This window comes from Haliotis rubra, unplaced genomic scaffold (genome assembly GCF_003918875.1).
Source record: "Haliotis rubra isolate DU_JTF1 unplaced genomic scaffold, ASM391887v1 Scf100, whole genome shotgun sequence".
NCBI lineage: Eukaryota > Metazoa > Mollusca > Gastropoda > Lepetellida > Haliotidae > Haliotis > Haliotis rubra.
The window spans coordinates 692,127-715,324 of NW_025764893.1; the positions used below are offsets into that span (position 1 = coordinate 692,127).

A 23,198-nucleotide genomic window follows, 5' to 3' on the forward strand; every position below is an offset into this window, starting at 1 on the left:
GTTTCGACCAAGAAAGCCAGTTCGCGCCCCTGTTTTGAGAGACTTCCATCGGCACAAACGCTTGGAACTGGAACGGTAGAAACTGGAGGCGAGTCTGGTTCAGTGATGAATCACGATTTTTTCTCCACCGGCGAGATGGAAGACAGCGTATTTACCGCCGGAGAAATGAACGTTTTGCCCCTAATTGCATTCGACAGGTTGACAGATTCGGTGGAGCCAGTGTCATGGTGTAGGGTGAGATATCCAGCACACAAAGATCAGATTGAGTGGTGGTTCAGGGAAATTTGACAGCAAATCGGTACATCAACGAAGTCACATGCTTCCGATTAAGGACCGACAGAGTTGTTCCAGCACTAGAAAGGCTACTTTGCATACAGCACTCGTCCCGGTCAGCTACCTTGCCAATTCTAACGTCAATGTCTTGCCATGCCATGGCCTTCCCGATCACCAGATCTAAACCCGGTAGAACAACTATGGGATGAACTCGATCGATGTGTACGTCAACGTCAGACACTTCCACAACTGGCCATCCCATTGCAGTAAGAGTGGGGATGAATTCCGCAAGAGCGACTTCGTCGACTTATATAGTCTGTGCCGAGACAGTGCCCAGCAGTAATTGCTGCCAATGATGGCCATACAAAGTACTGACTTTGACGCCATCTTGTGGACTCAAGTAAACATAAACACAACAATAAAGGCTGCTGATGTGTTGGCAAACTCTTTGTCTAAAGACGTGTGAATATTCACCTATTTACCATTGAAATTATATTACATAATTGCTCTTTAACGCAATAAATTCTTCTGAAAATGGCTCATGCGTTTCTTTTTTTCTAAGACCCGTGAAGATCCGGGGTAGAATAGGTCTTCAGCAACCCACAAAAGGCGACTGTGCTTGTCGTAAGAGGCGACTAACGGGATCGGGTGGTCAGGCTCGATGACTTGGTTGACACATGTCATCGGTTCCCAATTGCGCAGATCGATGCTCATGCTGTTGATCACTGGATTGTCTGGTCCAGACTCGATTATTTACAGACCGCCGCCATATAGCTGGAATATTGCTGAGTGGGGCGTAAAACTAAACTCACTCACTCACTCTTTTTTTCTGAAGAGTGAATGACGCTGACATTTGATTCTTTGCATTGTGTGATGATGTGAGGGAATTTGTGAACAATTTGGACTTTACGCCCTATTTAGAAATATTCCAGCAGTATCACAGCGGGGGACACAAACAATGCGCTTCGTACATTGTACCTATAGTTCATCATAAAATAGCAAAATCCTATGCAATATGCGATGATTTCAGTGAAAAAGCACTTGTTGGTAGTGATTGTGTCAGTCCAAATTCTTGAATTGTGTGATGATAACGTTTCATTTTCATTTAACCAAGCTACAGCGGAAATAATCGATCCCCAATGATTACATAGCATTTTTTAAACACCATTTACACCAATATATTTCCAGATATACATCAGAAAATTTGTAAACGTGAGTACATTATATTACAAACTCGCATGTGGGCGCTATATCTCATATACATTCCCTATTATAATACACCAGCTGTTGCCATATCACCGCTATACCGCGTTTGGATTACCCTAATCGATTGTTTACCCTACAGTCCGACCGGCAGGGATGTATATTCAATCCACGTCACTTCGTTACATTTCCGATAAAATACTCCGTCATGTCGTACACGGGATCTGTATGTACAAACCTGTTACGTGTTCCGCTGACTGGTCTGATCATGTGACCGAGTTGTGAACGTGTGTTTGAGGAAGATGAACGATGCTAAATGACAAATCCGGGATATTTCCACATAGGTAAGTGTGAGCGGAAAGGTATATTGTAATCAAGAGAGAAGGCTTTAGACTAGACTTATCGTTAACACGATGACTCATTCAATGCTTTATAATAAAATATCGCGTTGTTTAATGTGGTGCTCGTCACTCTCTGTTAGGGCTGGAGGTTGAGTGTCGTACAGGACGCCGTATTTCTGTGTTAGGGAAAGGGTACATGAGTAATCTCAGTGCTTCCTCCAGTAGATGTCGGACAGTTAAATATTGTTAAGGGAATACGTGTACATACTTAAGATTCCGTTGTGAGGGCACGGGTGGATGTCTGTAGTCTTATTTACCCCTCATTCACATTGGCCTGTAGGTCTAATTTTGAGATGCAATAAGGGTGGAGCTCGTTTGGCAAATACCCATTTCCCACTACCAGTTTCAGTTTTATTATATTTATAAGTATTTGATCTAATCTTTCTTTTCTGTTTTGCTTTGTTTATTTGTATCAGTTTAGTTTTGCTTGTTAGTTCTATATTGTTGTTAGTGCATTGTACATGTATTTCTGTTTGTTGTTCTATTTTTTGTTATTTTTTGTTTATTTAGTTCTGTTTGGGGGAAGGGGGTATTTAGTTTTTGTTTTGTTTGTTTGTTGTCTTTGTTTTGTTCTTGTTTTGTTTTTTCTTATTTCGGGGCGGAGGGGTGGGTGGTTGGTATTTTTTTAACGTGTTCAAATTCCTGTCAGAAACACTTGTACGCAATCTTCAATTTCCAATTTTTAGTATAAGCTTTCCAAACACTTGTACTACAGGTAAATGAATATATAGAGAATCTCACCCAAGTGTCTTCTGATATCAATTATATCAACACGATTTGATAAAGTTACAAATATCCGAGGCTTGCCGAGGATATTTTTACTTTATCAACAAGTGTTGATATATTTGATATCAGAAGACACGAGGGTGAGATTCTATTTATCATCCAAAATCACTCTTCATTAATTTTCAATGAAAAATGTACATCTCTGAACATGGTACTGCCATTACACTTGCAGTGCAGCGATGTCATAGCATTGTGATGTCATCAAGTACATGACGTCATAGCATTGTCAGGGCATTGTACAAAATCTACTGTCAAAGCGATATCTCCTAGGAGATATCGTTTGATCTCACACAAGCGATATCTCCTGTGGAACACAGTTTTGGATGATAAATCCCGTATTTCCGCATCGGAAATAGAAAGGTCTCTGTGTGTTCCATCTCATTCATACGTCAAACCCAGTCTCATCTGCGTATGACCGTGGGACAGTCTAACAGCTTTATGCTGTGGCAATATGAACAGACAAATGATCTATCCTTTCTGTATTGAATTTCATTTATGGTGCCAGTTGTCATAATTTCATATACTTATAAACAACGGAAAATCAACAGTTAAATAATCCATTCTTTCAATACACATTGTTGACGACCGCCTGCTGCTACCTGTATAGCAGGACAATGATATTACTGACGCCTGGTGTCAATACTGATTTTCAGGGATCCATTAATTTTCATCGCTTATTTGCTTTTCAGTCAGGTCAGATGAAATGAGGCTTAACGTCGCACTTAAGAATATTTCGCTCATATTGCGACGTGCATGAGAGTGTTGCTGCTTGTACTAGCCCAGACTTAAGCTGGTTTTATAGTGCTAGCTCACTGAGATACCATGCCGCAGTGAAGCGTGAATACCCTACTCAGACACATTATACTGACTCCGAGCCGACCAGTCCTTGTTGTACCCATTAATGTCGAGCGCCAGGCAGGGACCAACAAGTACCATATTTTAACGTCTTTTGGTATGACGCGGCCGGGGATCGAACCCGCGACCCTTCGCTCTCTGGGCGGACGCTCTAACCACTACACCACGGAGGCGGCTTTCAGTCAGGTAATGTTTTTCGAAAGAAAACAAATGGCTGATTATTATTTGTCGTTATAATCAATATCCCAGTGTGTTTAAATGGTGGAGACTAAAAGTCCTACATGGAGAAACGGTCAACATAATTTCTGGTGTCCCCCCGCCATGATGTAGCTGGAATATTGCTAAAAGCTGCGTAAAACTAAACTCACTCACACACACACACACTCACTTACTCAGTAAAAAAGAATTTGACAAGATCAACATTTAGTTTCAGTATATCGATTAAATAGAATATATGAATATCGATATGTATCCCCCATTCTCTCCCCCTCCATTCTTAATGTCCATTGCACCTCTGTCACGTGCGTTTTAAGGGAATATGACGAAATCTTGTATTTTTCTGTAAGTAAAAGCGAGAAAAGGCGTGTTGTTGTATATGCTCATGCGGATCTATATTATTTAATATACAGCTTGAGTGTCGGACCACATGCATTGACCGAACTCTATTGCCTATGGTATCACGTGATCAATTGCACCTGTCTCCGGTAGACTTTACTCACTTGGGCCTGGTTTCATATTTGAAAAAGATATTAGAAAGGTTACGGTGTCCTACCTGTTATTTGCGAAACACAATTTTCAATGTTGATGTGTATGAAATTTGAAAATGCTGAATCTTTGACCGATTAATAAATTTGAAGCCGTATGATATGTTTATTATTATGTTTAATGAAAACCATGTCGATGTTCTTTGTTGTCAGTTTCTATGAAGACAGGTCGACAATTATAATGTTTTTCTTCAATGATCCATTCAGCAGAGCACGTACAATACGTTCCTCGTGTGACGCAGTATTACAGCTCGTTCAGCCTGACCTGAGCTACTCTACGTATGCATGCCCCGGGAGGTCAAATGACGCAAACGGCAGGTCGAGATAACTCCTTTAAATAGGGGAGCAAAGAATGTTATTGATGTTGCGTTCGTGCAAAACATACATGCATGGATTCGTTACAGAACTTGTCCCGGAAAACAACACTTCTGAAAAACAATCATTTCATGTTTTAATTGAATTGTTTATACAGTCATATGCTATTTAGTTTGGTTTACTAACTTTACAACGTACCTGTAGACGTCAGTTACTTTCTCAATCCGTTTCACTCTCGCTGTCGCTCTCAACAACCAGTTCAATTATCACTTTTTCTATTTCATGTTCAACTGTAATATGTTTGTAGCTTCATTTTTAAAGAAAGTTAGGATATTGCTGACGATATCTCGACCCTGAGATGTGAAAAGGCGACCTTGTCTCGGCTGTTCGGACCTGTTGACAATCAACTGACAAAGGTGCACCCCTTCACAATAATAGACCCAACCAGCTGTGACACGGTCATGCAATTCATTAGTATTCACTTGATCAGGTCAAGCTGAACAAGCTGTAAGTACACATCTTGAAGTATTGACGATACATACACATGTTGACGTACTGACATTAGATGCACATCCTGAAATACTGCCGTTATGCACACATCGGGAAGTACTGACGTAATACACACATTGGCGTTAGCTACGCATTGTGAAGTACTGACGTTAGATACACATCGTGAAGTATTAACGTAATACACACAGTGGCGTTATACACACATCCGGAAGTATTGACGTTATACACACATGGTGAAGAACTGACGTTATGCATGGCACGTGGTGAAGAATTGACGTTACGCACACGTGGTGAAGTACTTTTCAAATAACTTTTGTTTTAGGATTTTTTATGTTATGCACTGTTATTTACGTTATATACACATGGCTAACTATTGACGTTTATACACACTTGTCATCTTGATGTATTGACGTTATACACATATCGTGAACTATTGGCGTTAGCTGCGCAATGTGAAGTATTGATGCTATATATACATGGTGTAGAATTGATGTTATACACACACCGCGAATTATTGACGTTATAAACACATCGTGAAGAATTGGCGTTATATACACATGGTGAAGTATTGACGTTATATAAACATCATAAAGTATTGACGTTACACACACATTGTGAAGTACTGACATCATACACACAAAGTGGGGTATTGACGTTACATACACACCGTGAAGTATTGACGTTACACACACAAAGTGAAGTATTGGCGTTACAAATGATGAAGTATTGACGTTACACACACATGATGAAGTATTGACGTTACATGATGAAGTATTGACGTTACGCACACACCGTGAATTATTGATGTTATACACGCACCGTGAAGTATTGACGTTATATACACACCGTGAAGTATTGACGTTATATACACATCATGAAGCATTGACGTTATATACACACCGTGAAGTATTGACGTTATATACACATCATGAAGTATTGACGTTATATACACATCATGAAGCATTGACGTTATATACTTACCGTGAAGTATTGACGTTATATACACATCATGAAGCATTGACGTTATATACACACCGTGAAGTATTGACGTTATATACACATCATGAAGTATTGACGTTATATACACATCATGAAGCATTGACGTTATATACTTACCGTGAAGTATTGACGTTATATACACATCATGAAGTATTGACGTTATATACACATCATGAAGTATTGACGTTATATACTTACCGTGAAGTATTGACGTTATATACACATCATGAAGTATTGACGTTATATACACATCATGAAGCATTGACGTTATATACACATCATGAAGCATTGACGTTATATACACATCATGAAGTATTGACGTTATATACACATCATGAAGTATTGACGTTATATACACATCATGAAGTATTGACGTTATATACACATCATGAAGCATTGACGTTATATACTTACCGTGAAGTATTGACGTTATATACACATCATGAAGTATTGACGTTATATACACATCATGAAGCATTGACGTTATAAACACACCGTGAAGTATTGACGTTATATACACATCATGAAGCATTGACGTTATATACACACCGTGAAGTATTGACGTTATATACACATCATGAAGCATTGACGTTATATACACACCGTGAAGTATTGACGTTATATACACATCATGAAGTATTGACGTTATATACACACCGTGAAGTATTGACGTTATATACACATCGTGAAGCATTGACGTTTTATTGATACGCATGTAATATAGCGATCAGCTTTTCCCAATGTTTGGCACTACACGGTTCTTTGAAATCTTTGATCATTATAGTTATTCAATGTTCTTCTTAAAGCCTCAAGATTAGATCAGTCTGTGTCATGAACAGAGTATGCAATAATTATAGAACGTCACACACACACACACACGTTGTACATTATTATACACACATCGTAAAGTACAAACGCTTTATACATATCTAGACGAGCAATGATAATGCGCTGCAAACCTTTTAACATAACCAGGACGAAGCATGGATTCGAACTCGTAATCATATGTTTCCGCTACACCAAACTCTTCACAATAAATTTCATACAGTCATTTTGTCAAAATTAGCAAATATTCCTAAAAAGGAAAGACTGTTATCAGCAGATTCCCCATGAGCTGAAACCAATGCATGGTAAGCTTGACATTCCTAATTGTTAGTTTCAGGAAAATAGTTTCAGACATGACGCACAACCAGTAATAAAACCACGAGGAAGCTTCCTTGTGGATAATGACCTGTGACGTATAAAATATAGTTTACCCGAAAATAGCTTCAATTTGTCTCAAAAATGGAATAATCTTTCCCCGAATATAAGGTTTCATTATGACACTGTGCATAACTATATTAAACAGCCCTCAACGATATACGAGTATATATGGGGAAATGGGGAAAACGGTTTCATAAAAATCGCCCAGAAATATTCATGCTCCCTTACCTTTTTTTTCTTCAGTAAACTTTTAAAAAATCCGACTCGTCCTCAAATGTCTTGTCTACTGTATCTCAAACCTGTTATCATAAAACTCATTGACCCTTGTACTCACACACGGTCCTTTGAAACCGACGTCGACATATCAACCTCTCTTATCACAAAAACTTACTCTCGCATATGAAGGTAGTTTTGTTACATAACTCATTGAAGAGGCGTAGTATGGAACAAGAATCGAAACGAAACTAAACATGTATGAGGTAAGGGTATACTAATAATCATAAAAAGATTGAGTATAACAATATGGGCCCTATATCAATAGCGCAATGACGTAAGTGAAGTTACATTGGTGTTTCGTTGCAGCCGGACTCGTCCAATGGTTGTACTCGGCTGCTTAGCGACGATGTGTCTCAATGCGGGATAAATACGACTCTGTGGAACTGATCAGCACTCGGCATCTGTAGACAGGATACTAGTTGAACACGCAATACGCAAGTAGTGATTGATGGCCATGGCCGCGCCTGAAGTGGATGACCAACTGACAGAGGATCTCAACTGCCCAATATGTCTGGAACTTTTGACCGAACCGGTGACGCTATATAACTGTTTCCACTCGTTCTGTAAGCGATGTCTTGAACAGTCGATACAAGGGGCTCGCGAAACGTACAGGAATCCTTACGCTTGTCCTCAATGTCGCCGTCGTTTCCTCCCCAGCGACGGCGAGAAGGTGAACCATCACCTCAAAAACATCGTCAACAGTCACCGGAAGGCACAGGAACGAATAGCGGAAATACGTCCGTACGAAATGAAGGATGTGAAGCCACAGTCACGTGATGGAGCAGCTGCTGTTGTTGAAACAACAGAGAAGCCATCTAAGGCGGAGCTTGATGTAGGTATTACTTTGGTAAAAGAGTTTCTCACAGGTTGACCTCTACCCGTGAACATCCGGGTTTCCCCAATACCACTACCACGGTAAGAGACTCGTGAACATCCGGGTTTCCCCACTACCACTACCACGGTAAGAGACCCGTGAAGATCCGGGTTAGAATTGGTCTTCAGCAACCCATGCTTGTCGTAAGAGGCGACAGGCTCACTGACTTGGTTGGCACATGTCATCGTATTCTAGTTGCGTATATCGATGTTGATCACTGGATTGTCTTGTCCAGACTCGATTATTTACAGACCGCCGTCAGATAGCTGGAATATTGCTGAGTGCGGGGTTAAACAAACAAACATACAACCATACAGATTGATTCCCAGTTAGAATTACCCTATCTCAAATTAGAGTATCACATGCTTATAAAAGCTGACTAAAGTGAGAGCTGTTAGTTTGTCGTTGTGCCTTTGATGTGCGGGTCGGTGCTTGTTCTTTCAACAAATGGTTTGCTTATTCCAGACGCTTTTACTCACATATAACAAGCGAGTATGGCTGTAATTTGCTGACTGTGGCGTTAAACAATCTCCAGTCACTTACAGACCGCTAAACTTAACATCATGATATGGTTTGTGCTATGAACAAAAAGGTTGGTTGTAGTTTATGGTTCATCAAATGTTTTGCCAAGTCCCAGTGTGTCACTATGAATCACATCGATCTCCCTGTGATGTTGATGTTCAAACAAGTGTCATCACTTTCTGTCCAGAACCTCACATCCTTCCTGTCCACAGTGGACACGAAGCTTCAGTCTCTGCTGACAGCACTTGACCAGTCCAGTATTAATGCAGGAGGAATACGGCAGGTGCGTACTCTGGTGGGTTTTTTATAACCGGTGTTATGTGTCTGGTGCCTGTCCTTGGGCAGGTGCTGTCTGTCTGATCCGTGTTCTGAGGCAGGTGCTATCTGTCTGGTCCGTATTCTGAGGCATGTGTTGTGTGTCTGATCCGTGTTCTGAGGCAGGTGTTGTCTCTCTGATCCGGGTTATGAGGCAGGTGTTGTGTGTCTGATGCGTGCTCTGAGGCACGTGTTGTCTGTCTGATCCGTGTTCTGAGGCAGGTGCTGTCTCTCTGATCCGTGTTCTGAGGCAGGTGTTGTGTGTCTGATGCGTGCTCTGAGGCACTTGTTGTCTGTCTAATCCGTGTTCTGATGCAGGTGTTGTCTGTCTGATGTGTGTTCTGAGGCAGGTGCTGTCTGTCTGATCCGTTTTCTGAGGCAGGTGCTGTCTGTCTGATCCGTGTTCTAAGGCAGGTGCTGTCTGTCTGATCCGTGTTCTAAGGCAGGTGCTGTCTGTCTGATCCGTGTTCTGATGCAGGTGCTGTGTCTGTCTGTCTGATCCAGGTGCTGTCTGTCTGATCCGTGTTCTGATGCAGGTGCTGTGTGTCTGATGTGTGTTCTGATGCAGGTGCTGTGTCTGATGTCTGATCTGATGCAGGTGTGTTCTGAGGCAAGTGCTGTCTGTCTGATCCGTGTTCTGATGCAGGTACTTTGTGTCTGATGTGTGTTCTGAGGCAGGTGCTGTCTGTCTGATCCGTGTTCTGATGCAGGTGCTGTCTGTCTGATCCGTGTTCTGAGGCAGGTGCTGTCTGTCTGATTCGTGTTCTGAGGCAGGTGCTGTCTGTCTGATCCGTGTTCTGAGGCAGGTGCTGTCTGTCTGATCCGTGTTCTGATGCAGGTGCTGTGTGTCTGATCCGTGTTCTGATGCAGGTGCTGTCTGTCTGATGTGTGTTCTGATGCTGTCTGATCCGTGTTCTGATCCGTGTTCTGAGGCAGGTGCTGTGTGTCTGATCCGTGTTCTGATGCAGGTGCTGTCTGTCTGATGTGTGTTCTGAGGCAGGTGCTGTCTGTCTGATCCGTGTTCTGATGCAGGTGCTGTGTGTCTGATCCGTGTTCTGATGCAGGTGCTGTCTGTCTGATGTGTGTTCTGAGGCAGGTGCTGTCTGTCTGATGTGTGTTCTGAGGCAGGTGCTGTCTGTCTGATCCGTGTTCTGAGGCATGTGTTGTGTGTCTGATCCGTGTTCTGAGGCAGGTGTTGTCTCTCTGATCCGGGTTATGAGGCAGGTGTTGTCTGTGTCTGATGCGTGCTCTGAGGCACGTGTTGTCTGTCTGATCCGTGTTCTGAGGCAGGTGCTGTCTCTCTGATCCGTGTTCTGAGGCAGGTGTTGTGTGTCTGATGCGTGCTCTGAGGCACTTGTTGTCTGTCTGATCCGTGTTCTGATGCACGTGCTGTCTGTCTGATCCGTGTTCTGATGCAGGTGCTGTCTGTCTGATCCGTGTTCTGAGACAGGTGTTGTGTGTCTGATGCTTGCTCTGATACAAGACTATGTTGTGTATCATACGTTTGTATGTCAGGTGTGTTCTCTGTTGCTGGTGTTTTCGGTCAGGTGCGTTTTTCAGATACTTTCTCCTGGACTGATGTTATGTGTCTGGTAGTGGTGGTCCGATTACCCGTAATTGAAATAATCGAAGATTGGTCGTAGTGGCTAAACGACCAAGGAATCGATCATAATTTCTCATGATTGAACACAAACAATTCTGGAACACTTGTTTTCATTAACAATATTTTTTTACATGGTTGGTTTTGTCTGTTACATTTCGTAACTGCACTACAAGCTCGTTTCAAGTCATGATTGAATTTATCTTAATGATTCTAAAAGTTTATGTTCCTAACATACTAGTCATCCTTTAAAGGTGTGAAAGTTTGCCCCAAAAAAACCCCCAAAAACTACATGGTTTTTTTCCTTATTTTTATGTGCATTAACAAATTGATTGGTAGTAATGAACTAATCATCAATTATGAGATTTTAACCAATTCCCAACACTAATGTCAGGTGTCTGCCCTGGGACAGGTGTTGTCCCTTCTCTGTTACAGGTGTTATTTGTGAGGAGCATATGTTGTATGCCCAACTGTATAGTTTATGTATATGCGACTTACGGGATCGGGTGGTCGGCTCGCTGACTTGGTAGAGACATGTCATCGTATTCCAATTGTGTATATCGATGCTTATGATGTTGATCACTGGATCGTCTGGTCCAAACTCGATTATTTACTGTCCACCGCAATATAGCTGGAATATTGCTGAGTGCGGCATTAAGCAACATACAAGTGTCATAATGTGTAGTAAATAACCGTATGTTGCCTTCACCATCAGAAGGTATCGAATGAGCCGTCAGAAAACACCACCATTGTGTCGGAACAAGTACAAGATCCTCCTCTGCAACTAGTGGAAGAAGTCAGCAGCACACATCCACCCAATACACAACAACAGCACATCGGTAACAATGTCGATCGATTTTTTTCACTTCATATGTAAAACGTTATTAACTAAATAGAACATTTCTAGTGAGTGAGTGAGTGAGGTGGGTTTTACGCCGCTTTTAGCTATATTTTAATGTATCATGCATTTTACCCATGTTGGAAATCGAACCCGTTCCTTAGGCCATGAGCGTATGCATGCGTGTTACGTGATTTAGTGCGTGAGTGTATGCTTTAGTGTATGCTTTTTGAGTGCAAGCATGCGGACGTGGTTGGTTGGCTGTGTGAGTGAGCAAGGTTGAGTTCACGTCAGACTTCAAACTCGTCTCTTGGGTGTTCCCATGCCTTGGATAGTTCTAAAAACGGCGTAAAACCCTAGTCACTCACTAACACGACGAAGCCATGAGTCAGCATTCAATAATCAATACCATTTGACTGGAAATGAGTTCGTTCCTTCCTTCCAATATAACCATTACTTGATTTCTTTTCGATTTATTTGCTTCGAAAGCTATGTTCTAAGTTGAGGGGGCGACGGGGTAGCCCAACAGTTAAAGCATTCGTTCGTCACGCCTACACCCAGGTTTGGTTCCCCACATGGGTACAATGTGTGAAGCCCATTTCTGGTGTCCCCCGCCACGATATTGCTGGAATATTGCTAAAAGCGGCGTGCTAAACTCACGAACCCACTCAAATACAAAACGTCAAGGCCAGAGAATAATCAGACTCGAGATTCCACTGGGCGTTAAAAGCATGAAAGCCGGGGAAAATTAGGTGGATCGGACCCTGAACACCAATACTGACACCAGGTGTCTGTGAAATGTCAGCCACAACGTCATCTTCTTTATGCTTCAGATTGCGACTTTGAAGCAGAATCATTCGGCGAGTTCCTGGAGCGATCTTTGGTAATTGTCAAGAAACACTTCCTTCTGATCATGTTTCTCATACACGCATGCGCACTGATCTTCTGTTTCCTGATGGGTGTGTTGTGACCATGGTGACACGTGACACGACCATGTTTGTTTGCATGCCTGTGTTGTACGTGTGTGCGCGTTCTGCATGTTGCAATATATATGAACCGACGTCTTTCATTTGTCAATTGGAATAGCAGTATTTTACCTACACATTGCTGGCCAGGTTTATGAACTCAATCAAAGTCAAGCGGCACTAGAGAATAAAGGTTATTAGTTACTTAATAAACTATAGACTCCTTTGGTTGTTTGATGATGATGATGATGATGATGGTGATGATGATGACTGCACCGTGATAGGGGTGAAATGATACAGCAAAGTCATGATACACAGGTCACGATACGATACGTATCGCGATACGCATATTTGCGTCTAAAAATGTGGAATTTCTTGACTATAAACATTTCAGAACAGGTTCAAAATTAATATAGCTGTATGAACACGTTGGTAGCGGTTATTTTTGTTATGGGTTCAAAACGCTAATTAAATATTTGACTGACAGGTGTCAATGAAAGAGTGGCATGAAAACTTATTTTAACAAGTGTGTCGTTTTGTATCATACAAAAAATGATATATTGCATCGTATGAAAACTCACTATGCACCCGTGCACCGATGTATCGTTTCAGCACCATTGCGTGATCGTCACACCATAACTACTGTCTGTTTTTTATAATAAACATTGCACATTGTATAATGTTGACTCTTGAGATGGTAGAATTTGTTTGGCCCTTCATTGTTCGGGGGGCCAAGGGGTAGCCTAGTGGTTAAAGCGTTGGCTCGTCACGCCGAAGACCCGGGTTCGAATCCCCACATGGGTACAATGTGTGAAGCCCATTTCTGGTGTCCCCCGCCGTGATGTTGCTGGAATATTGCTAAAAGCGGCGTAAAACCAAACTCAGTCAGTCAGTCAGTCCATGGTTAGGCGGAGCTTGTTTGTCAGTACAATGTGCTAGTAGGCTTCATCAACTGAGTAGCGAGGCGGGTAGCGTTGTGTTAAACCGTTCGCTCCTCGGGCCAAAGACCCGTGGGTGCTACGATTGAAGCCGATACCCGGTGTCCTTATCGTTATACACATATAGTTGATACCCGGTGTCCTTATCGTTATACACATATAGTTGATACCCGGCTGTAACTGAACTGACGCTGTTCAAAATGGCGTCGTAACATACTGACTGACTGACTGACTGAGTTTGGTTTTACGCCGCTTTTAGCAATATTCCAGCAATATCACGGCGGGGGACACCAGATATGGGCTTAACACATTGTTCCCATGTGGGGAATCGAACCCGGGTCATCGGCGTGACGAGCCAACGCTTTAACCACCAGGCTACCCCACCGCCCCGTAACATACTGAAGTTGAAAGGCAAGTCTAGATTTGGAAAGTGTGACCCAGGAACTTGAAAACCCACGCTTTTCCTGCTAATGTTCTTGTTTCGTGATTTACACTAATCTGTCAGTTAATCACAACACCACGTTATATATCGCCATGCTTTCATATCGACACCGCAGCTCCAGCCCGTTACCAACCAGGGTCCCGGTCTACAAAACGTTCGTAGCGGTACGAAATTCGGTAAACTATGGTGAACTATAGAGTTACGACAGGTCGTAACGTTACGAACGTTTTTTTTTGATCGGGACCCAGGTATCACTGCAACCAGTCTGCAAGCCTTCATTACAATAATCTTCATTTCACATTATATTTTCCATCAGAAGTCAAAGTTATTGACATTGAATTGTGTGTGTGTCTCTTTTGGAATATCACGTGAACTGGGACAACAGCTATCTTACATTTTTTTTCAGATTATTTGCGTTTGTTTAGTAATTTGGATTTGGTCGAGATAGCTTGGTAATGAAATCCCCTTATTTTCTCAGTAAAATAATTAAATGTTATAATGGTTAAATGAAATATAAATTCAAACTGACAACAAAGACATTATGTTAAATGGTGTTTGAGATGTATTTGACATCATAGCATTCGTTACTTTTACGTAAACAAAACTCATTTAGCGAGTTCCTCCAAGCATTATTGTACACCGATTAGATCAGCACAGTGGGGAGCTGTCTGTCTCCGAAGATGGGCACCGAATACTGGAGCACGGTCGCTAATCCAGTTCACTCACTCTGCAGCGCATGCTCAGCACGTTGCGTTTTCTGTAACACCTCTGACATATCCTACAAGAATATCAACGTCAAGAGGAACAGTCGTATGACGTGTTTTCTCAGTCACCATTGATAACATCTGGATTACTTATTATTCCTTTAAATGGTTGAGGGTGGTGGTAGTCGATTTATTTTCAAAACGATAAACGCTGTCTGACAGTAACTGGATAAATTCGTTACGGATAAAAACAATCACCCAGAAACACTGGTACATGTACATGAAAGAAGTTCCAATATGGTTTCCACAGAGCCCTTGCAGAGATATGTGGAATTGAACAACAACCAATTTTAAATGCCTTTAATGCCTTACTCCGTTATCACTTATATATCGGTAGGCGAGATGGGGATATGTTAACTTTGAGTGGCAAAGTCTGAAGCTTGTTCTTGCCCATCCACTTCTAACGTTTTAAGATCGTGCTATTGTCAAGGTTCATCACGTGACCAATACAGAACGCAACTCATTGTCATGGTAGCCATAACATTAAAACAAAACAGGACGTATTTAAGAAATACAGTTCGCTCTACCACCATGTACAGTGTAATAAAGTACACTATTTGCCCTGAACTATTATGGTTAAAGTACGAGGTTCATTGTGGCGCCTTTGATCTTTTAATGAAGTATCTTAGAAGTGACCATACTGCAAAAATCCCTAGGTTTTCTCTCACACCCCCGCCCCCTCCCTGCCTGGGATGGGGTTTTATAATTAAATTTTAATAATGGATTTGTCGTCGCACCCAAAATCAACGTGTTTTCTTAAAATACGTCATAAGGTGATTCGATAAAGACAGAATGTCCAAGAACGCGGTTGTCAGATGGTGATTTTGTTGAACAGTTCGGTGACCTGATAAAACGTACACGTGTTCAGTATGCATGAAATAATTATGTTCAGTGTCGCAGAACATACCTACCATGCACTACATCTGCACCTTCTCCGTATTGATTTGAAATGTACTGTCGTGTAAAGTTCACATCCATGATTGACTGTGTTTAGATATGAAACGAGCAAGAAATGGTTATTCGATGGTACTGAATATCATACGGGTATCAAAGCTCTGCTTAACCGGATGTTTCCAGTGTTTCGGCGACTCAGTTTGGTAATATTTAGGTGTGGCGGGGTGGCCGAGTGGTTAAACCGTTTGTTCATCACGCCGAAGGCCCGGGTTCGATTCCCTACATGGGTACAATGTGTGAAGCCCATTTCTGGTGTCCCCCGCCGTGATATTGCTGGAATATTGCAAAAAGCGACGAAAAACTAAACTCACTCACTCACTTTGATAATGTTTGAATTATTCGGTCACATTAACCTTAATACTTAACATTGATCGTCAGTTTATGTGTGATTAGTAATGAAGGTGGCGGTTGGGTTCACTTGTTACTCCGACAACCCAGTTCGATTCCGCATACCAGTTAGGATTAACATTGAACACTCCCCACCTACTTCAAGACACAAAAGATCTTGCTAATTGGTTTACGCTATAGAAAGCAATGGTCTGACTTTATCACGCCGACCTGTCAATACTCGAGTTTGGGACACACACCAGTGGTTGATATTGTGAGCATAGTTTGCTAATTTTTAAGTCACCTGACCCCACCACGTTGTGTTAAGTTGCCTCTTAGAAGTAACGTGGTGTTGTGGACAAATTGTAAACCCCTTCTTTCTCTCGGGATCATTCTTCAACTACAATTTGGAAAAGTAAAGCATCCCTCCAGACGCTGTGCAGAGTGTGAGTGACTTTTGTTTTGCGCCGCATTTAGCAATATTCCACCAATGGTGAGGACATCAGAAATGGGTTTTACACATTACACCCGTGTAGGGAATCGACTGACTGACTGAGTTTCGTTTTACACCGCTTTTAGCAATATTCCAGCAATATCACGGCTGGGGACACCAGAAATGGGCTTCACTCATTGTACCCATGTGGGGATTCGAACCCGGGTCTTCGTCGTGACGAGCCAACGCTTTAACCACTAGACTACCCCACCGCCCCTGTAAGGAATCGAGCGAACGCTTTAACCACTAGGCCTCCCCACCGTCTCCGCTGTGTAGAGAGGCGCCCCTGATTTTCTCGTCCTCGTCCTGTGGATTTGGGTTTAAATCCCATATCCTCACAGAACCCTGATGTGTCATCACATAATGGTTTCGACGACATAGAAAACATCCGGGTCTAACGCCACACTCAGCAATATTTCGGCTATATGGCGGCGGTCCGTAAATAATCGAAACTGGACGAGACAGTTCCAGTCAACAGCATGAACATCGATCTACGCAAATGGGATACGATGACATGTAGTCAAGCAAGTCAGCGGGCCTGACCACCCAATCCCAGTCGCCTCTTCTTACGACAAGCATGGGTTGCGGAAGACCAATTCTAACCCGTATCTCGGTGCTCGTTAATCTGACACGCTGTGATGTTTCTGAAAAATTATTTTATCGGGTAACATGAATCACTTTCACCTCTTCTGACCAGCGGACATTTGCAAGTAATTTTGAATTGTTTGAAGCACGGGTACAAATCTTTTTTTTGTAGCCATGGGCATCGCTAGATTTTGCTGACAAGAAAAACAGATTTAGAGTTACCTTCCATCGATTTGCATTCGCAAAACATCGGTTATTTCCGTACATCATACGTGATTCAGTGTTATTCGAGATAAAGAATTACTACCACGAAGTACCAAATGAGTTGCCATTGACAGCGGGGTACATTGAAATGTTACTCGCTTGTAAACGGGGTACATTAAAAATTATAGAAGAGCGCTCAGCCAATCAGAAAGCGACATTTATGTGTGAGGTAACCATGTCATATTTATGAAGTGTCATACATGCATATTGTTTATATGTATATCCCTCATGAATATGTATATATGCGTCATGCTGAAACTCGTGGAGTTCTACCAGTTCAATATGTCGGTGTGATTCAGTACGTGCAGTGCCGTACACTAATCAATTGTAATTACTCGTTAGGCGACTAGTTTATGCAGCTGTCGCCATAAACGTTTGAAATTCGAAAAACCACTCATCATATGATTTGCGGATTGGGCGCCGGGAATCGTTCGACTGCACAAGTGCTCTTCCGGTCAAGGCGCGCTGTGGTAGCCTAGTGGTTGAGTGATCGCCCGTCATCACGCCGAGAACCCGGGTTCGATTTCCCACATGGGTACAATGTGTGAAGCCCATTTCTGGTGTCCCCCGCTGTGGTATTGCTGGAATTTTGCTAAAAGCGGCGTAAAACTAAACTCACTCACTCTTCCGGTCATTCCTGTATGGTTCCGATGCGGAACAGATCATCAGTGAGCAGTACGTGCCATCCGAATAGACCCGGGGCTCAGGTGTCTGAATTGGCCGAGTGCTTGTCTGCAAGCCTTGCTCCAAGTCTGTGATGAATGATAATTTCAGGGATTTATAGTAATTCTAACCTTGAATTGGAGTAAACTACTACTAACCACTCAAGTTAGCCTTTTATATAGGTACTGTTGTAATTGTGTTTGTTTGCGTTCGCACCCATCTGCCATTTAAAATAGTCAAAATATAGATTGAAGCAAAATATATATGGTAGCATTCCTTCGCAATAAAAATGTCGTTCTCTTGAAGGATAAGGAAGGAACACTAGAAATATATTATAATCAAGTGATAGAAGCTTCTGCATTTCCGCCATGGTCAAAAGAATATTTATAGGGTTCATTCTTCGTGTTTCCTGTCAAAAACACTACCTATCATAGCGACGCAGCTCCTGTTCAAACGCTGGATTATTGTTCGTGCGTTGAACTGTCACTGGTGTGATGGCCCAGTTGTAGCTGGAGCAGGTGGTTGTCGTCAGGGTCAAATACAATAGACCAACTGGTCAGTCTCGGTGACGTTGCTGATTTTGTGTAATTGTTGGTCATAATATCAATCACACGATTGTCAGGTCAAGATTCGGTTGTTTTACAGGCCATCCTTAAATGACTGAACTAGTTCTCTGCACGCCGTTTGAAAACATCAACACTGTGGCACTCATTCCAGCCATCATTGTCTATTAACCTGGATTTAGATGGAGTAACTTTTTCTTTCTGAAACAAGTGCGAGGTACCACTGATTCAATAGTCCAGTGTACAGCTGTTTGTTAGATTCAATAGTCCAGTGTACAGCTGTTTGTTAGATTTGTTTTGTTTAAATGTTTTTTCACTTCAAGCCATGGAATTAGACACAATACCGTTATTGCGTGTTCTGTGCCCCGTTTATCCGAACCTCGGGTATCCGGAAAACTCGCCTTCCGAACGAAAATTCCTCAAAACGAATTCACAATGTTGTAAAATTACTCACTTATCCGGAAATCCAGTTTCCGTAACCGGACGGTCATTTTCATATACAAAACGCTAAATTATATGGATTTTATTCTCGTATATCCGGATGGCTGAGCACCTGTCAGCATGTTTACACAGTTTACAGAGTGTCCTTGCGCGCCCTAACATAAAGTCGGCAGTCTTTGAAGTGTGAGAGGATTAACTACCTGTAATTAGCAAGGTGACGCTGAGTTAATTTTGAGTTGTGATTGGCAAGGCCAGACGTCCCTGTTGTTTTGGTAGTGCGGAAGTTTATGTTAGGTACAGCAACAATGCGAACGCGAGGATGACATCAGAACTGTTTCGTGATTGGTTGCTGGCATTTGACAGACAGATGCATGTACATGTATGCAATAACGATTACGTCTGCGGTTTAGTATGTTTCTTTCTTTGTATGTCTTTTTACACATGCACCGTGGTTCAGATATCCGGAAATTCGTGTATCCGAACAACATCGAGAAAACCACAAGTGTCCGGATAAACGGGGCACGACTGTACTAGATACACAAGCAAGGTTCAGAATCTCCCATCTCACTCACAGGTTCATTTTCAAATTAAACGGGGTTAATTTTTCGTCAATATTTTATATTTTCTAGGATCTTAGCATCAGCGTAGTAAGGACTTGACGATCCACTATGCTATTTTTATTCCAAAGATAGATAAATCATTTCCTTCAGGGGAACATTTTTGTTTGAATTATTGCTTTAAAAGAGCCCTATTGAACCATTAGTGTTCACCCTTCAAAACAGTGACCTGGCACAATGGAAGATAACGGGATAAAGAACAATGCATTATCACCTGGGAGAACACCACATCGATGGAATAATGCAAGGAGCTTCTCCGGTATATTCTCTACATGAGCTGATCAGTGTGACGTGAAAAGGTGGAAACCTGTGGAGTTGTGTTTGGACCCGGGTATTTTCCATTGACTGCTTCAATACAATACAGTATCATTTCGAGAATAGTTTAGATTTTCAAATCGCGCCTTTGTTTTGGAAGCAGGTATTTATTCTGAAGTATCCCACCCACCAAAGATATCAAATGGGCGGCTTGAACCACTCAGTACACGCGTATCCAGATATTTCAGTTTTTAACCCAAAATCGTCGGAAACATCGAAGGACTGAAACACACGTCTCCCTATTGCACTTCAGCCATGTGTGTGGAGCTGAAACCATGACAGTTCACATCGTGTGAGAACATCAGTTTGAGATATCTACCCAAATATTAACAACTGAATTTTGTTATTTTCAGTCAGGGCGACCGGTTCGAGTGAGATGGGACCTCCTGTATGTGGAGCCAGATGACGTTTTGTGCTAGTCACATGATCAGCTTGTTCAGACCGGAAATTGTATGACGTCACGACGAACGAAGGCTCAACCATCGCCCGGAAGTAGAAGCCATACCTGTAACTGCTGGAAAAGGAGTATTGGTGCAGTGGGTGGCTAACGCGTTCAGTTTTAATTTAGAGACACGGCATTCATCAAGAATTGTCTCCCTTCCATATTCATCGAGAATTGTCTCCCTTCCACAATGCGACCGTGGAGCCCCATCAACATAGGCTTACACCAGTCTTAGGATTGTTGGTGAAACAGGGCCTGCCATCCCACATCCTCAAATGCATGATCGGGAAGATGCCACAACCTCACATGCATGATCGGGAAGACGACACATCCTCAAATGCATGATCAGGAAGATGACACATCCTCAAATGCATGATCGGGAAGTTGACACATCCTAAAATGCATGATCAGGAAGATGACACATCCTCACATGCATGATCAGGAAGATGACACATCCTCAAATGCATGATCGGGAAGATGACACATCCTCAAATGCATGATCAGGAAGATGCCCCATCCACAAATGCATGATCAGGAAGATGACACATCCTCAAATGCATGATCGGGAAGATGCCACATCCTCAAATGCATGATCGGGAATGTGCCACATCCTCAAATGCATGATCAGGAAGATGAGAAACAAAGAGGCTCCTTATCATACCAGTGCGTGTACCCTACCCAGACACCGGGGTCCTGGGTTCGATTCTTCAGTTGGGTGCAGTGGGTGAAGCCCATTTCTGATGTTCCCGCCGTGATTTTGTTGGAATGTGACATAAACTTATTCAGATACTCAGATATTCAGATATGTGATACTTTTTATTGTTATACATTTTCAGCATTATATGGTTGTTTAGAAACACATTGGGCAATCCGGGTTTATACAGGTCCCCAGTAGCCTATGCTGGTCGTAAGGGGCAGTTGAATGGGGCTGTGGTCACGCCTATTGAGTTGGTTTATTGTGTGTTGTACCCACACTGTGTGGATCTTTGCTCACAATATCGATCACTGGGTCACTATAGCTTGTTCTTTCGTGTCAAGATATTATTTGTTCTGTAAATAAATTTTGATTTTGTGATACGTGTATGGTTTTGTCTATTGCCATTACAAATATGAAGAAATAAATGGAATGAACGAATTTGTGATTGAACGCGCTTGTGATGATCATTGTATTATTTAATTTCCACACCTAGCTAAAACTGCGGTAGGGTAGCCTAGTGGATAAAGCGTTCACTCGTCACGTCAAAGATCCGGGTTCGATTCCCACATGAGTACAATGTGTGAAACCCATTGCTAGTGTCCCCCGCCGCGATATTGCTTCAATATTGCTAACAGCGGCGTAAAACCATACTCACTCACTCGCACCTAGCTACAGAATGCTCGTCTTTGCAAAGGGATAAGTTCGGCGTTAGTTTTACCCACCTACAACCAATGCCAGTCGAAAGAGGTAATACGAATTGGGGTTTTACGTTCAAGACAAAATGCATTTAAATTGCGATGTTTATGCAAGTGTGTGTGGCTGCTCATATTGGTCCAGACTTGAGCTGGTTTGAGAGGCAACTCCACGGACACACCGAGAGATATTCTAGTGTTTCACGGATACCCCAGTACAGTGACTCCGAGCTGGCCGGGCATTTCTGAAACCGGCCCGTGAAGATCCGGGTTAGAATTGGTCTTCAGTAACCCATGCCTGTCGAAAGAGGCTATTATAAGGATATGGTCAGGCTCGCTGACTTGGCTGACACATGTCATCGTATCCCTATAGTCTGTTTGCAGTGAAAACGTACCGATCAATGTCACTTTAAACCAAAAAGTAAAACAAATAAAGTGAAATTAAGATTGCGAATCCTCATGATTTTACCTTGCCAGTTGAACATTTAAATCTCAGAATTTTATTCGACTTAGGATAAAAGTTGTTTAATAAACGATCATAGTTTCACATGGCTATTATTGGTTTGTATTACAAGGGGGCATGCACATCAAATGAAACACTGAAAACGACAAGGGTTGTTATAAGTTAACGCTCTTCGCGTATCGCACGTTTCATTTGTTTCGCTGTTCCAACGACTGCGCTTACCCCCTTGGAATACAAACCAGTAATAGCGATTTGAATCTATGATCGTTTGTTAAACAACTTTTATCCTAAGTTGAATAAAATTCTGAGATTTAAATGTTCAACTGGCAAGGTAAAATCATGAGGATTCGCAATCTTAATTTCACTTTATTTGTTTTACTTTTTTGTTTAAAGTGAAATTCATCGGTACGTTTTCACTGCAAACAGACTATAGTGTCTGGTCCAGACTCGATCCTTTCCAGACCGCCGTCATACAACCGGTATATTGCTGAGTGCAGCGTTAAACCAGAAACCAATATATTTTCTGTAACCGGTAATGCCGAACACTGAGCAGTATAACAACAACCATCTTTAAATTTCCTTTGACATTATGCGGTTTGGGGATAGAACAAATGACCTTACGTTTTGGAGGCATACACTTTGTCCACTGGACTAAAGAGGTGGTCGCTAGACCTTTGAGCTGTCCATGACAAGGATCGCGGGGTAATGTTGATGCAACAACGTTGTTCGAGCTACTGACCCATGGTATGTCCAGTCCAGTCACGGTCATTTACAGGGCGAGATGCCCCGATATAGATGTAACATTCCACATCGACGCAACTTTCCTCCTTAAGGATTGA

General features: G+C 42.1%; 1 protein-coding gene across 5 annotated transcripts; it reads left to right on the top strand.

The window, feature by feature from the left end:
* The first annotated feature begins 1,620 nt into the window (after window positions 1-1,620).
* On the top strand, window positions 1,621-20,797 carry LOC124266540 (tripartite motif-containing protein 75-like). 5 transcript variants are annotated; one of them, XM_046701369.1, is made up of 6 exons: window positions 1,621-1,820; window positions 7,892-8,417; window positions 9,169-9,276; window positions 11,612-11,735; window positions 12,568-12,617; window positions 20,419-20,797. In XM_046701369.1, the coding sequence occupies exons 2-6, from the start codon at window positions 8,034-8,036 to the stop codon at window positions 20,482-20,484; spliced, it is 732 nt and encodes a 243-aa protein (XP_046557325.1). In that variant the 5' UTR covers window positions 1,621-1,820; window positions 7,892-8,033; the 3' UTR covers window positions 20,485-20,797. The 5 variants fall into 5 exon arrangements, with proteins under 5 accessions (XP_046557325.1, XP_046557294.1, XP_046557302.1 ...); XM_046701338.1 differs by lacking the exon at window positions 20,419-20,797 and having other exon boundaries at window positions 1,624-1,820; window positions 12,568-13,385; XM_046701346.1 differs by lacking the exon at window positions 20,419-20,797 and having other exon boundaries at window positions 1,624-1,820; window positions 11,615-11,735; window positions 12,568-13,385.
* The last annotated feature ends 2,401 nt before the right edge of the window (window positions 20,798-23,198 follow it).

What these genes read in the sequence shown, in the direction of transcription:
- LOC124266540 (XM_046701338.1), top strand. Translation starts at nt 8,034, where the DNA reads ATGGCCATGGCCGCGCCTGAAGTGGATGACCAACTGACAGAGGATCTC. An exon ending in CATCTAAGGCGGAGCTTGAT is followed by an intron (nt 8,418 to 9,168) that starts GTAGGTATTACT and finishes CTTTCTGTCCAG; the next exon opens with AACCTCACATCCTTCCTGTC. An exon ending in TACACAACAACAGCACATCG is followed by an intron (nt 11,736 to 12,567) that starts GTAACAATGTCG and finishes TTTATGCTTCAG; the next exon opens with ATTGCGACTTTGAAGCAGAA.